Source organism: Psammomys obesus, unplaced genomic scaffold, assembly GCF_907164565.1.
Source record: "Psammomys obesus unplaced genomic scaffold, mPsaObe1.curated_primary_1811, whole genome shotgun sequence".
In the NCBI taxonomy this organism is placed as follows: Eukaryota; Metazoa; Chordata; class Mammalia; order Rodentia; family Muridae; genus Psammomys; species Psammomys obesus.
Genome location: NW_026596046.1, coordinates 1,003,893 through 1,018,511, shown reverse-complemented (window position 1 = coordinate 1,018,511; position 14,619 = coordinate 1,003,893). Strand labels below are relative to the sequence as shown.

At 37.6% G+C, this 14,619-nt stretch overlaps 1 protein-coding gene across 1 annotated transcript; it reads right to left on the bottom strand.

Annotated features, from left to right (window-relative positions):
- Nucleotides 1-12,056: 12,056 nt before the first annotated feature.
- On the bottom strand, nucleotides 12,057-13,704 carry Ndn (necdin, MAGE family member). The gene has a single exon (XM_055623618.1). The coding sequence runs from the start codon at nucleotides 13,574-13,576 to the stop codon at nucleotides 12,599-12,601; it is 978 nt and encodes a 325-aa protein (XP_055479593.1). The 5' UTR covers nucleotides 13,577-13,704; the 3' UTR covers nucleotides 12,057-12,598.
- Between the last annotated feature and the right edge of the window lie 915 nt (nucleotides 13,705-14,619).

Here is a 14,619-nt window from a genome sequence, read left to right as displayed (position 1 = left end):
GATCACTAGATTGGAACTGTCCTTTGGATCCTGGTGAGATGAAAAAAAGGATATACAATTAAGATAACATCTGACTCTCGTCTTAAGTCTGTTGGTATAAAATAGTTCAGCAGTAACGGGCCAGTTCTTCTGAGTCCTATGCATTCCTGATATTCTGTAACTATTCTCTTCACTCAGCTGCGTGTTTCTTACACTTTTTAGAAGCTTTTTAGTTTCATGGGGTAAATTTTGTCAGTCGTTGCTTTTAATTAATTAATTTATTTTTATTAATTTCACTTTATTCACTTTGTATCCCCCATAAACCCCTCACTCCTCCCCTCCTAATCTCACCTTCCCTCCCCCTTCTTCATGCATGCCCTTCCCCAAGTCCACCGATAGGGGAGGTCCCCCTCTCTTTCCTTCTGATCTTAGTCTATCAGATCTCATCAGGAGTGGCTGCATATGTAGCCCATGGCAGTTCAGTGTCCAAGTGGGTTCCATAGTAATGGCAAGAGGGACTGCCTCTGACATAAACTGATTGGCCTGCTCTTTGATCACCTCCCCCTGAGGGGGGAGCAACCTTACCAGGCCACAGAAGATGACAATGCAGTGGTTGCTTTTATTTCCAGAGCAGTTAGTGTTCTATTTACCAAGCAAGTTAGAGGCTATTCTCACATGATAGCACACTTCTCATTTTTCATGATCAGTTTGTAAATAGTTTCCCTTAATGATGACTGTTTTGTTTTGTTTTTTTCTGTTCTATTTCTGAATTTTTGTTTTGTTTTTCTGTGATAGGGTTTCTTTGTCTAGGTTTGGCTTTCCTGTACTCACTTTACAAAGGCTATAGACCAGGCTGGCCTAGAACTCACAGAGATCTGCCTGCCTTTGCCTCCCTTAGTGCTGGGAACAAAATGTGCACCACCATGCCTGGCTCAATTTCTGGATTATTTTTAGACTATGTTTCACTATGTAGCCTTGGGCAGCCTAGAGTTTGGTATGTTATGTTGGCCTTGAACTCATAGAAATTCATTTCCTTCCACCTCCAAAGTATTGAGGTTAAAGGTATTAACTACGGTGTGATAACTTGCTTCTTATTCTCTAAACAGTGTGCTTCAGGCAACAGGATATTTTAATTCTATACAGTTCTCAGTGGGTATGTTTGGAATGTCCTAACATTTCTTTCAATGTATGCAGATGCAGAGTTCCCCATTATATTTACCTTTTAGCAATTTTGATAGGATGCAGAGAAGGCTCTGAGGTTAAGAGCAGTTATTTCTCTTGTAGAGTACCTGTGTTAAAATTTCCAGCACTCATATGGCGACTCACAGCTTTCTGTAACTCAAATCCCAGGTTATTAAATACCCCATTTAATTTCTGTGGGTAGAGATATGCACATGATTAACAGACATACATGTAAACAGGACACTTATCTACACAACACAAAATAAATAAATCAAATGTATTTTCACAGTTACAGATATTTAGAGCAATACTAAGTTTAGTTAATTTATATGTAAGGTATACATCAAGCTTTGTTTTTTTTTGTGAATTTTGCATACAGTAGCATTCATTGAGGTAGCAACTGTCTATTGCACTATTATGTCAGATTTGTCAGAAATTGTGTTCTTTTGCAGTAACCTATTTCTTTATCCCTTTGCCAAAGTCCACACTGTTTTAATTTCTTAGTTGTGTAGTCAGCTACAAAGTAAGGGGGCAACTTCTCTAGCTTTCCTTGCCTTCAGACAATTTTAGTCTGATTGTTTTCCTTTCTTGAGGTATTTCTATATTTGTTTTATTTTTGCTCTGTTAAATTTTGCTGTATTTTACATGTGATACCGAAACAACTCCTTCAAAGATCAACTACTGTATATTTTGAGGGTGGGTGAGAGGAATCAGATAAATTTTCTTTTTATTCTCACCATGTGTTTTCAAATTATATGGATATTATTTTTGTCATATACTTTTAAAAAAGATTTTTATGACAAACCAGAATTTTGATGCCTTTTTCATGTCTGGACATAATGAGCTGTATCCTCCAAAGACATGATTCCTTCTACTTCTGTAAGGCCAGCAATACTATTCATGTTTCTGCATGTTTTCAAAAAATTGAAAAGTTATTAAAATACTAATTACAAAAGCCTCAAAACACAAGCAAGCATGTATTCCCAGTTTTAGCAGTGCTGTGTGGTCTGTGAAATACATAACAGGTAATATATTTTCATTTGCTTTGAGGAGAAGCTTATACACTGAATGGAATTTGCCAAATTTACACTGGCACGATCTGTCGATGATGCATATGGATGAGCGATGTCTACTTGGGCTTTGAATAAGTTATAAATAATCTTTTGTTTCTAGTTTTCTAAGACTTAATTAAAATTTTCATACAAAAACAAGAAGATAATTGGAAGTTCTATTTTTTAAATTAAAGTGACTCAGAGGTAGGTGGAATACATGCTTTTTTTCCTATTTGATGTATTCCTTGATATATGATAACAAGCATGATTGATGAAAAAACCTAGCAGAATCAGCTGCACACTGATTCATCTGCTATCCACATTTCTGTTTTACTTTCCCAGAGGGCATTAGTTATTACTTATGAGTCAGGAGATGTAACTTTACTCAGTTTTTAAAAATGAAGAAAATTAGAGGAGTACATGCACTTATTTATGTTTTATCTAAGTAATTTAGTAGCTGCAATTTTTAACTAAATACTGGTATCTTTTTAGGAGACAAAAAGAAACATACAGTTAGAAGATAGTCATCCCTCAGGCACCTGTGGTTTGTGCATCAATGTTATTCTATCATAGATTTAAAACATGCAAAGAAAATGTTTTTATTATACATGTACACATTTTTTCTTGTTGTTATTTTTAATTATTTTTTTATTAATTACAGTTTATTCACTTTGTTTCTCAGCTGTAGCTCCCTCCTTCAAACCCTCCCAATTCCACCCTCCCTCCCTCATCTCCTCCCATGCCCCTCCCCATGTCCACTCATAATGGAGGTCCATCTCCCCTTCCATCTGACCCAAGCCTATTAGGTTTGTTGTTATTTGCTAAATAACACACATTAACTCTTTTCTGGAAGTTTTTGTGTATTAGGTATAAAAAAATTGAGAGAAGATAAAACGTATGTGAATGGATGTGTATTAACTGTATGTAAGCATGTCACAATGTTAAGGCACTTGAATGATTTGATTATCTAACTACTGCTCCTAGAACAATGCACCACAGATGCTGAGAAGAATTTTTCATGTATGTCTCATGTGCCCTTTGTGATATTTAGTTTCATTACATCAGGAAGCTACAGAAACACATATAGAGTTGACAAGACAGCCACATGCAAGCCAAAGGTGGTTCTGAGCAGAATTTCCCTTATAGTTCTCAAAAGGAAGCAACACTGCTGATCCCCGAGTGATATGCCTGAGCCTTCAATGACGTGTCGAGAGCAAGCCCTGTAGTCTTAGCATATTGCTGTTCATCCCTTTAAAAGCTTTAAGATTGCTCTGCTCTCTCCATTATGCCCAATCAAAAATGATTTTACTCTGCAGTACACAATGTTCTGTCTTGGTCACTTACAGTTTTAGTCCATTTATAAGTAACCTGTAGATACCATTAAAATAACACCATAATTTAGCCTTCCAGACTATGCTGGCCTTCGCCTTCACATTTTTTTTTTTTTTTTTACCTATTCTATTTCTCAGAAACTATGGCCAGTATTCTTAAATTGATAAAAAGCAGGGCAGCAAATCTACAGGTAAAGACGTTTCTGATAGCTGCTCATGGTCAGAACACTGCATAATTAATCAAATAAGTCACAAGAGTTGCAAATGTACAAAGATAGTTTGTCCAGTTTTGCAGGATGCACATCATATTGTCAATGGTGGTGAGGGGAAAAAGTCACAGAGGCATGAGAAAACATAAACATACTGTTCATATCTGACCATAGAAGGCCTTCAGCTGTTTCAAGAATGTGAAGTAGGTTTTATAGTTTCCTCCTAAACGGCTTTACCCATGGCATGAGTTTTTACATATCACAACTGCTACCCAGAAAGTGAGAATTTTCTTACCAAAAAAAAAAAAAAGGAAAAATACAGGTTTTTGATTTTGGTAGGAATTGCATTAATTCTGTAATTCAGTTTTTTTCTTTAACTCTGTTCTGATTTATAAGCATGAGATTATGTCTGTTTATCTTCTTTTATATTTTTTAGTGTTCTATGTGCTTTTCAACATACAGATCCAGAACATTCTTAGATGTATATTAATATATACCTGAGCTAGGATAAATTGTATTGGATTTAACATTTCTTTTTCCCATTCTTGTTGCTTGAAAATAAAAATTTGTCTTTTAATCTTGAATCACCCTAATTATTCTAGGAATATTTCAATTTTAATTTTATAGAGTTATTTGAGACTTTCTAAGTGGACAATCATATTGTAATGTATAGATAAGAATGTCTTACTTTTTTTTTAACTATCTTATCTTCTTTGGACAGAAATTTTGCTGCTAAGTTGAAAATAAGAGCAAAAGCAGATAGCTCCTTTCTTATCCAATCCTAGTAAAGTCATTCCTATAATTCACTATTAAGTTTTAAACAATGCTAAATATAGTGATTTTTAAGATAAACTCTGCTAGGTTGCTGTTTATTTTTTAAATAATTAATATATGATATTTCTAAATATTGACATAGTATGATCACTTGACATGTGTATACAGAATATAATGTTCAAATCAGGGTAATTGGCAGTTCGATCTTGTCAGACAGTTATCATTTCTTTGTGTTGGGAAAACACAATCCAGATCTCTCTGCTAGGTACACAGCCAAATGAAATGAGGTATGTTTATCAAAGCATCTTCACTCCCACAATTATTGCTGCACTGTTCAAAGTAAGAAACATACGAAATCAACTGAAATGTCCATGAACATCTTGGCTAAAGAATTGTGGTATACGAACAGAATAAATTATTATCAGCCAACACACAAAAAAATTGTCATTTTTTTTGCTGAGACATATATTATCTTGGATTGCCTCATGATAAATTAGTAAGACAGTAGTAGAAACACAAATACTACATATTCTCACTCTCTCTTCCTTTCTTTTTGGGACTGTAATTTAATTATAAACTCTCTCCCTTCCCTTTCATCTCTACATGTATCCCTCTCTGCTATCCTTCAAATTCATAGCATCTTTTTCATCAATTGTTATTAAATGCATATATGCATTTGTATATGCATATATTTTAAATATAACCCGTTGAATACATACAGTGTTATTTGCATATTAAAATATCTCTGAGCTAAGATAAATTGTATTTGATTTAATATTTTGTTTTCCTGTTGCTATTGCTGGAAAATAAAAATTTACCTATTAATCTTGAATCTGGTGTTATCCATAAACACCCTTATTATTCTAGTAATATTTCATTTTTGGTTTTGTATAGTTATTTGGTTTTGTAGAGTTATATGTCTTGAGGGCTGATCATTTGGCACTGAACTGCTATTTGTTGTCCTCTTCCTTAGAGAGGACTACTTCTATTTCCAGCTTTACTCAGTTGACTGTACTTCTTCATGTTTTTCCCTATTCAGTTTGGCATAATTGTTGATATCCTTGTTCAGCTCATGTTTAGGTGGTCGTATTGTGTAGATTTTATGGGTATAGTTTCTGATGTTGCTGGGAGACACAATATCACAGAAAACTCCATGATCCTCTTTTGAAATGTTTCCAGAAACATAAGTGCAGGATTATTTTGTAGCTGTATCCTCTTGGACTGGGCTCCATGACTCTGCATTTGGATTGCTTGTGGTTTTCTATAGTGGTATATGTCTGTGGCAAAGAGAAGTTTCCTTGATGAGGGGTGAAGACTACAGTTTTCTGTAGGTATAAGGACAAATGTTCATAGAATTTTGTTAGGGATTATGTAGATTTAATAAACTAGTGGTTGTAGATTCTCCTCCAATGACCATGACTTCACCATCTCTGAATAGTTAGCCAGGTTTCTAGTACCAGGCTTGGTATCCATCTTATTTATTTATTTTTTAATTTTATTTTTATTAATTATACTTTATTCACTTTGTATCCTCCCATAACCCCTACCTCCTCCCCTCCCAATCCCACCCTCCCACCCCTTTCTTCATGCATGCCCTTCCCCAAGTCCACTGAGAGGGGAGGTCCTCCTCTCCTTCCTTCTGATCTTAGTTTATCAGATCTCATCAGGAGTGGCTGCATTGTCATCTTCTGTGGCCTGGTAAGGCTGCTCCCCCCCTCAGGGGAAGGTGATCAAAGAGCAGGCCAATCAGATTATGTCAGAGGCAGTCCCTCTTCCCATTACTATGTAACCCACTTGGACACTAAACTGCCATGGACTACATCTGTGCATGGGTTCTAGGTTTATCTCCATGCATGGTACTTGGTTGGAGTATGAGTCTCTGGGGAGACCGTTGTGTTCAAATTGTCTGGTTCTGTTGCTCTCCTTATGGAGTTCCTGTCCTCTCCAGATCTTACTATTTCCCACTTCTTACATAAGATTTCATGCACACTGCCCAACAGTTGGCCATAAGTCTCAGCATCTGCTTTGATAGTATGCAGGGCAGAGCCTTTCAGAGGCCCTCCGTGGCGGGTTTCTAGCTTGTTTCCTGTTTTCTTCTTCTTCTGATGTCCTTCCTCTTTGCCTTTCAGGATGGGTATTGAGCATTTTAGTCAGGGTCCTCTCTCTTGATTAGTTTCTTTAGATGTCCATCTTATTAAGCAGTATAAGAGAAATATAAAACAGTTACAAAGGTAAAATTATTTTTACTGGTGTTATTTTCTAAGTCTAATTTTCTAAAAGTTTTTTAAAAAATATCAGGATGAATACAATTTTTATCAAATATCTTTTTGTATGGATTAATACATTGTTATATATTTTCTTCTGATTGTTAATATGGTGAATTATGGCAATTCATTTTTAATATTGAGATGATCTTGCATTCCTTGCACAAATGTAAAACATTATGGTATTGTATTATTCTTTTTATATATTAGGAAGTTAAAATCTTTAATGTCCCTTTCCAAGTCCACTGATAGGGGGAGACCTCCTCCCCATTCATCCAATCCTGTTTTATCAGGTATCTTCAGGACTGGCTGCAAAGCCCTCCTTTGTGGCCTAAGGAGATGAGGGAGGGAGGGTGGGATTGGGAGGGAATGAGGGAGCGGGACACGGCTGGGATACAGAGTTAATAAAATGTAACTGATAAGAAAAAAATAAAATTAAATTAAAAGAAAGAAAATATCAAAAAAAGTTGACTTTAAAAAAAATCTTTAATGTCTACTGTACTTTTCCATGACAGTCTGCTGCAAGTAATTCATTTAGATTGGTGTTTATTGTATTATTTTCTGTGATCATCTGAGAATATAATACCATCAAATTTTGTCATTGATACACATAGGCATGCAGCTATCAATCATTTTTATCTATCTTATCTACATGACACATGCATTCCTAATTCCATTTAAGTCTTGTCACTCTGCTTATGCTGATTGTCATGTTATCCTCTTAGTGTTGGCTTCTCTCAGTCTTCAATATTCAAGTTGTTAATGTACATATGCTGCTCAATTCTAAATTTGCTAAAACTGGTATTTTTTGGAATCAGTCTTTTGCCGTTTTGTTTCATAATTTTAAATAGTTTTTATAAATAACTTTAGTAGATGTTTTTCTGTTATTTCATTAGTTCAGACATGAGGTGTATCTAGACCCATTACCCTTTGATTCTCACAGAATCTCTAGAGCAAATTATCTAGATTTTACTGGAGTCTATATTTTTTTTGATATTATCTCACTGTTCTCACTCTGACTCTCAGAAAGAGTCATGCCTTTTTCTTTTCTCTTCCTTTCCCATCTGAATTGCTTTCTCTAAGTTTCCTTAATAGGAATTGGGAACATAGATATCTGATGTCAGTGTGTGAAAGTGAGCACCAGAATGCATTTCCTGCCTAAGCTGCATGGGAAAAAACACAGTTTACCTTCTCAAATCCTAGCTCTATCTCTAAGCAGTTCCACCCAGTCTCACTCATGAGCTCATCAGACTGTATTCCACACTTCAAATTTTTCTCTTGTGAATTTCTACTCAGTCAAATTCACATCTCTGTTTTTGCACCTCATATTCATGTCAAAGTCAACTTCTTTTAAATCGAATTCATCTTCCTCCCACATGAATCCTCCCTGTTTACTTCCTAAATAAACAACTGATACTTAAGAAGTTCAGCATGCCAGAAAGCTGCCCACAATCCTACATTTATCTTACCCTTCTTATCTATAGCACTTATTTAATCGTTGCTTTTTGTCAACTTGGTCTACAGATATTTTCAAATATTTCCCATTAATTTCCATCCTTATTACTCATTCTCTGAATTAGTCCACAATTGTTGCTCGCCTGAGTTATTAGAGTTATTGGCAATTATGTAATATATCTCTAAACTTAATTTCTTTTCTAATAAGTAAGGATCACACTAAATGCAAAAATATGTTTCCAAATTGTTTATGACACTTCAAGAGCATTTGATACCCTTGGCCACTTCCTCTCACTGAAAATGTTGCTATTTTGATTTCTATGACCTTGCACTCTGCTGGCTTTCTTTTTGAACTCTTATCCAGGCACTCTTTGTAGTGACATTGCCAGACATTCCTGCACTACTCACGAAGGAAATGCTTCAGGTTCTCAGAATACAAGCATGGACACATTTTTTAAAAATAGCTTCTGTAGATAAACTTGACCGCTGGGGTACGATGTTCTCACATGAATTAGGTGTATACCTTTCAGTACATTTCATAGACCTTCCATACAGAAACTGCTAGTTTTCTCCCACACTTGTTATTCCCCACTTCATTCCAGTCTCGTCAATTTACACTGTATTTAAGCCTGAAACCCAAGTTAACACCTGTTGCTCATTTCTCATGTTACCCTCAATCCCTCAACTTACAAAATAGAAAGTAAAGAGCAAGTATAGCAATGTGCTATGAAATAATCATTGGCATATTTGAAACTTGGGGGACATTACTGAATAAAATTAGAATCACTTCGACTACTGATACCTAGACAGTTGATCTAATAACCAAGAGAGCTACTGACAAACAGATACTCTTTATGAATGGAGTATATTTTACACTTGTTGAAACTGCATTGCTAATTTATTAATATATACAAGTTTCTACCAACTTAACAATATAATGAAGTTTAATATTTTCAAAAAGCAAATAAATGAATACAAGGAGATATCAAACTCCAAAGACTGTAATATCTTCTCATATTAAATTACTGGGAAAATTAAAAATATTTAAGACAACTTGAAGTGTAATTTACTTCCTGTTTTTCTTTTCTTTTATTTCAAGGTAATAAATAGTACCATGAATCTATTTGTGTTCTCACTACATTCCTTAAAGAGATACTTTTGTCAAATGCACCCTTCTCATTATCACTTTTAATTTGTTAATTATCTTTCACACAATAGGTGCACACTTACACAACACTTCTTTTGGAAAAATTTGAGTTGTGTCCATCTGTTTGCAACCTTCTGTCTTCATACTGCTTTTAGGGTACCGTTCTTTTTAGGGTACCGTTCTTTTTGCCTGAGGATAATTCTTGTTACTCACCTGCCTCTTTCAATCTAGTCAATGCCTTCTGACCAAGGACAATGATCATTTGTTTATTCTTGAATCTTTATCTCTCAGCACTTCATCTTCTTAAAGCTGGCTGCCCAGCATGCACTTCAATGAGTACAGAAGGCAAAATGTAGCACACATTATACTGCAGAAGGGCATGTAGATGCCAATTTTAATGAACTAGTAAGAGAATGGAATATTCACTCACTTTTATTATATTGTTAATAATTTACTGTATAAAATATATTTTGATTTACAAAATTAGTTTTTTTCATTTTCTCACTTGATATAGCTCAAAACTATATATGTTCTCTGAGGTCAGCCTAAATTAGGTATTATAATTTATGTTAAAACTCAAGAGGCTCTTTCTATCTTACATGACTTTAAAACTGAAGTCAATTAATGTGGAAAACAGTGATATAACATGAAATATTAATGTGAAATAGCTGGGAGGGATTGGAGAGAAGAAAAAGGGATAGGGAAAATATAATTCTATTTTTACTAAAACATTAAAATAAAATAATTTTAATTGGAAAATTAAAAGAACACAAATAGGTCTGTGATGTAAGAGTAAATTATCCAAGTAAAAGTGCAATTACTGTTGGCCTATACAAATAATCAGGGAAATATCTCCCAGTTAGAGCATCTGAGTGTCACAGCTCTGGCCTCTCAAGTTGAATCTGCTGTTTCCTGATTGATCTATCTCAGTATCTTTGGATACAAAATATTTGGACATCTCTCTTATCTTTTAATTTTTAGGACAATATGGAAATATAAGAAAGTTACTGAGTGTTTCCTCCCTGTGTCTCCAGGCTGCTGTGTCTACAGAACCAGGTGTCATGGATTAAACAAACCATATCTGTAAAAGATTCCTCCTCTATAGCTAGCTGTATCCAAGACAACACAGTTGGAGAGCAGCCCTGCTCTTGTGCTTGTCTGGAATCAGCTCACAATCTTACAATCTTATTCCTTGGCAAACGTTTATTTGGGTGCCAGTGTCAGTAATCTTGGCTCTGTTCTGCAGATCCATGCACAAAGAGAGTCGAGATTTTACAGCAGAGAAAACCTAAAATTTAAAAATAGTTGTGACAGCTAATATCAGCTCTTCATGAAAAAGCAAGCCAGGTCACCCACATTAGGGTTTCTGCCAATATCCTCTCACTCTCTATTCTCAGTTCAGTGAAAGACTATGGGGACAACTAAATAGGATGGATTCATTTTAACAGACACATAGGTTTACAAGCATTTCCATTCTCTGCACCACCAGTGTTGGCAGTCCTGAGTGTCAGTATACAGTTCATAGCTCTGTCACATAAATTCGACACCCAGTTTTCTTTTGCTTGTGCTGTTCCAGGTGTGTCTCCTTATTCACCTTCTCCAGGAAAAGGTTTTAACTCTGTCTAAATGACTTTTCCCACTTAAGAGTCTAAAGGATTTCCAATCTCATTAAAGTCTGTTCTCTCCCTTTTTCTCTCCAGATCATAGGCTTCTTAATAAGATTTTCCCTAAGTTATTGCTGTTTACAGTGACTCTCATCCCCTTTCACGCTATCACCTACTGTCCACTGCAACTTTCAGCCTGCTGAGCCACAAATGTGATAGTGTTGCTGCTGCCAACTTCCTTACCCCCCCACCCCCATTTCATGTGTCCTGGCTCTTACTGGTGCCACTGTCAAAAATAGCTTCCCTCATCTTCATCCTTCTGTAAATATTGTTTCAGATATTGTCTTCATCCCTATGCAGAATAAGGACTTGATTAGGTTGTCAATTCTTTCTGAAACTGAATTTCCTAATTTGTATATTCAGAGGCTTATTTTCTGTGAAACTCTTGGAATTAATTAGAAAAATCAAATCCTCAGTGTATGCAGCAAGAAGACAAGAGTGCTCATGTGAGTGGTGGCTGGGGGCGGGGTGCCGGGGGGACTAAGAGTCCAGCTTACAGTGTAAGGTATAGTGTTATGATAGTTCATTTCCAAGACTCTTCATATTTCATCCTCCATGCTGATATAGTAACATCCTACTTTTTAGCTATTGGAGGGTTTAAATAAAGGAGAAAATGCACATAAAGAGTTTAGTAACAATACTTCATTCTGTTACGTGCCCACCAACTATTAAAAACAAATAAAAAAAAAGGGGCAGTCACTCCATAATACCTGTTATTATTCCCATGCGATGTGGTGTTATAATGACCTTCTCTTTGGTTATTATACCTTTTATTTTATCAAAGTGTTTGAATCACCATGAGTTTTATTCAAACAAAATAAAGCTGTAAATTTGAGTGGTTATGTGTAGTGCTTTCTGGTTTTGTTAGAAGAACATTATATTTGTTCAGGCTGTACATGGTGGGGGGGATATTTTTCATCCCCACCCATTCCTGTTCACCCTTTCAAGAAAATAAATCCCCCTCCCCCAGAAATAATTTCACAGGATCTTTAATACTCACTTTAAAGTTTATTTATGGTGGGGTTGTATACATGTTTAGTAAGTGTGCTAAGTGCCTACACTGAGAAAATTCCAGTTCAGATCAGTCCATTCCACATAGATGTTTCCTGTGCCAGTTGAGGTCATCGGAACGGGGCCTTGACCTTTCTCCTGGTCAAGTCTGTGATGCTGGTGAATCCTGCTAACTCTCCAGGGCTTTCTTTGTGGATACAGTTCACCAGTCCCATACAAAGAACAAGATACATAACACCTCATTGTATTTCTCAGGTTGAGCAAAGCACATCTCTTTTACAAAAATCCAAGAAAGCACAAAAGTGAAAGCACCAACTTGATTACTTATAAACACACATGCACAAATCTTACACAAGAGTACACAAATGAATACATTTCATTACAAAGTATAAAAGCACTGTACTGTATGGAAAACTTAAAACTTATACATGAAATACTGCACTGTGAATCTGGAATACTCTAATGATCCAACCCCACCCTTACACAGCCTTAGTATGGGGCAGAAACTATCAATGTGCCCCTGGACCTTTCTAGTCCTCAGAGACACTACTGCGGGGGCAGTAGAAAGCAAGATTAGCCTCCCGCAGAGCTCTGGCTTGTTCCAGAGCCTCTCTGTATCTGGAAGGCCAAGCCTGGGGATCTTTCCTAAAGACTCTGGACAGGAACTCCATAATCTGCATCTTGGTGATTTCACGGTTGGCTCTGGACCCCCAGAAAAACTCGTACTCGGGAGGTTCGATGTGGGGCACACGCTGGTACTTCAGGTAATTCTGCTGGACGAAATCCTCGGTGATAATCTTTCTTACATCCCCAAAGGTGGAGTGCTTTTTCCAGGGCCTCAGGCCCAGGATGCGCAGCACGTTCCAGACTGCACCCTCTCTGGCCCCACGGCCCTTCACATAGATGAGGCTCAGGATCATGAGCAGGAGGCCTGTCATGGGCATACGGTTGTTCAGCGCCACCCTGTCCAGCTCCTCTGGGCTGAGTGCTTTGACCAGAGCAAACTCCATGGTGTGGAGATTGGTCAGCCTCAGGTGCAGCCCAAAAACTCTGGCGAGGATGAGGCTGGTGCGCCTGAGGATGCTTCTGCACCATTTCTTGTAGTTGCCCATGACATCTTTCACCATGTCTGGAAACCAGAGGACCATCCTCTTCTGGTCCTTCACCAACACATACCACATAAGCTCATGTGCCTTCTGTACCAGCTGGACTGGGGTTGGCGGTGCTGAGATCAGCCTGGCTGGGCTCTGGGGCTGGTGGGCGCGGCCCTCCTCTGCGGCCTGCTGCTGGATCTTAGGGTCAACCTCTTCGAACCTTTCTGCGGGCGGCGGTGAGGCCTGTGGGGCTGCCATCGTATCTTCCGGAGCATTCGTTGGCCCTGCGAGATTTGCTGCCAGAGATGCGGGAGGAGAGACCCCCACTGGAACCGCAGGGTTACCATGCACCTCGGAGTTGGGGGCCTCAGCTGCAAAGTTAGGGTCGCTGGGGTCCTTACTTTGTTCCGACATGTCAGCGCCTTCTCTTCACGGCAGGACCGGTTGCGACTTGGAGCTCTTGGAGCTAGCACTCCCTCGCTGGACACTAGCAGAGGAAGTGCAGGTTACCGAGCGCTGCGCCTTCCGCAGCAGCGGGCCGGGCGGGGCGGACATGACACTGCGCATGCGTGTAGGGAAGCCAGCCGGGTGGTAGGGCTGGATAGGAGTGAATGAGGAAAGCCCAACCGCTGGGGTCTGACAGAGGGTACCACTAGACTAAGGGAAAAGATCTCCAGGTCTCCTGTACTGGGAAGGGATAGGTGATGGCGTGGGAAGAAGCAAGTTTAAGGAGAAAGTTGTAGCTGAAATGGTGAAGTTAAGTTAGGACACTGTATTTGTGCAAAATCAAGTTAAGTGTGATGGTCCTGGAGAAAGAAGACTTATTCTTGAACTTGGGTGTTCTACAAAGGAACAAGGGGTAGTAAGGATTTTTTTTTTTTTTTTGAGAAAGTGTAAAGATGATGTGATATTTATAATTGGAATCTTGAGAAATTAGTAAAGATAAATCCTTACCAAATCTGAGTGCAGGTCAAACAAGGAAGAATGTACTGTGTAGTTATGGACATTGGAGTGAGATTTGAATGTTTTGGAAGTAATAGATTTTCTAACATAATTGATTTGGGTTAAAATTTTAATTGGATTGGGCTTTGAATCAGTCAGTAAGAGCTTTTATAGTGAAAGCATGAGAACTTGACTTAAAATTCTCAGGACCCAAATGAAAAGGGTGGTAACCAACGAAAAAAAAGGTGTTTGGAAACCCTGCTCTGAAAGGTGCAATTAAGAAGATCACAGGGTCCAGTTTACCTTCAGGTGCAGTGAAGGACCCTGTCACAAAGGAATAAGATAGAGAATGATAGAGCAGGAAGCACGACATCCTTCTCTGGCATCTGCATGTATTTCCACACACCTACACACAGTTAATTGACATAAAGTATATTTACTGGACACAGTTTGTCTCAATGTATGAACACAATATCTAGTGAGCAAACTTCCATAATTAGTACATTCATCACCTC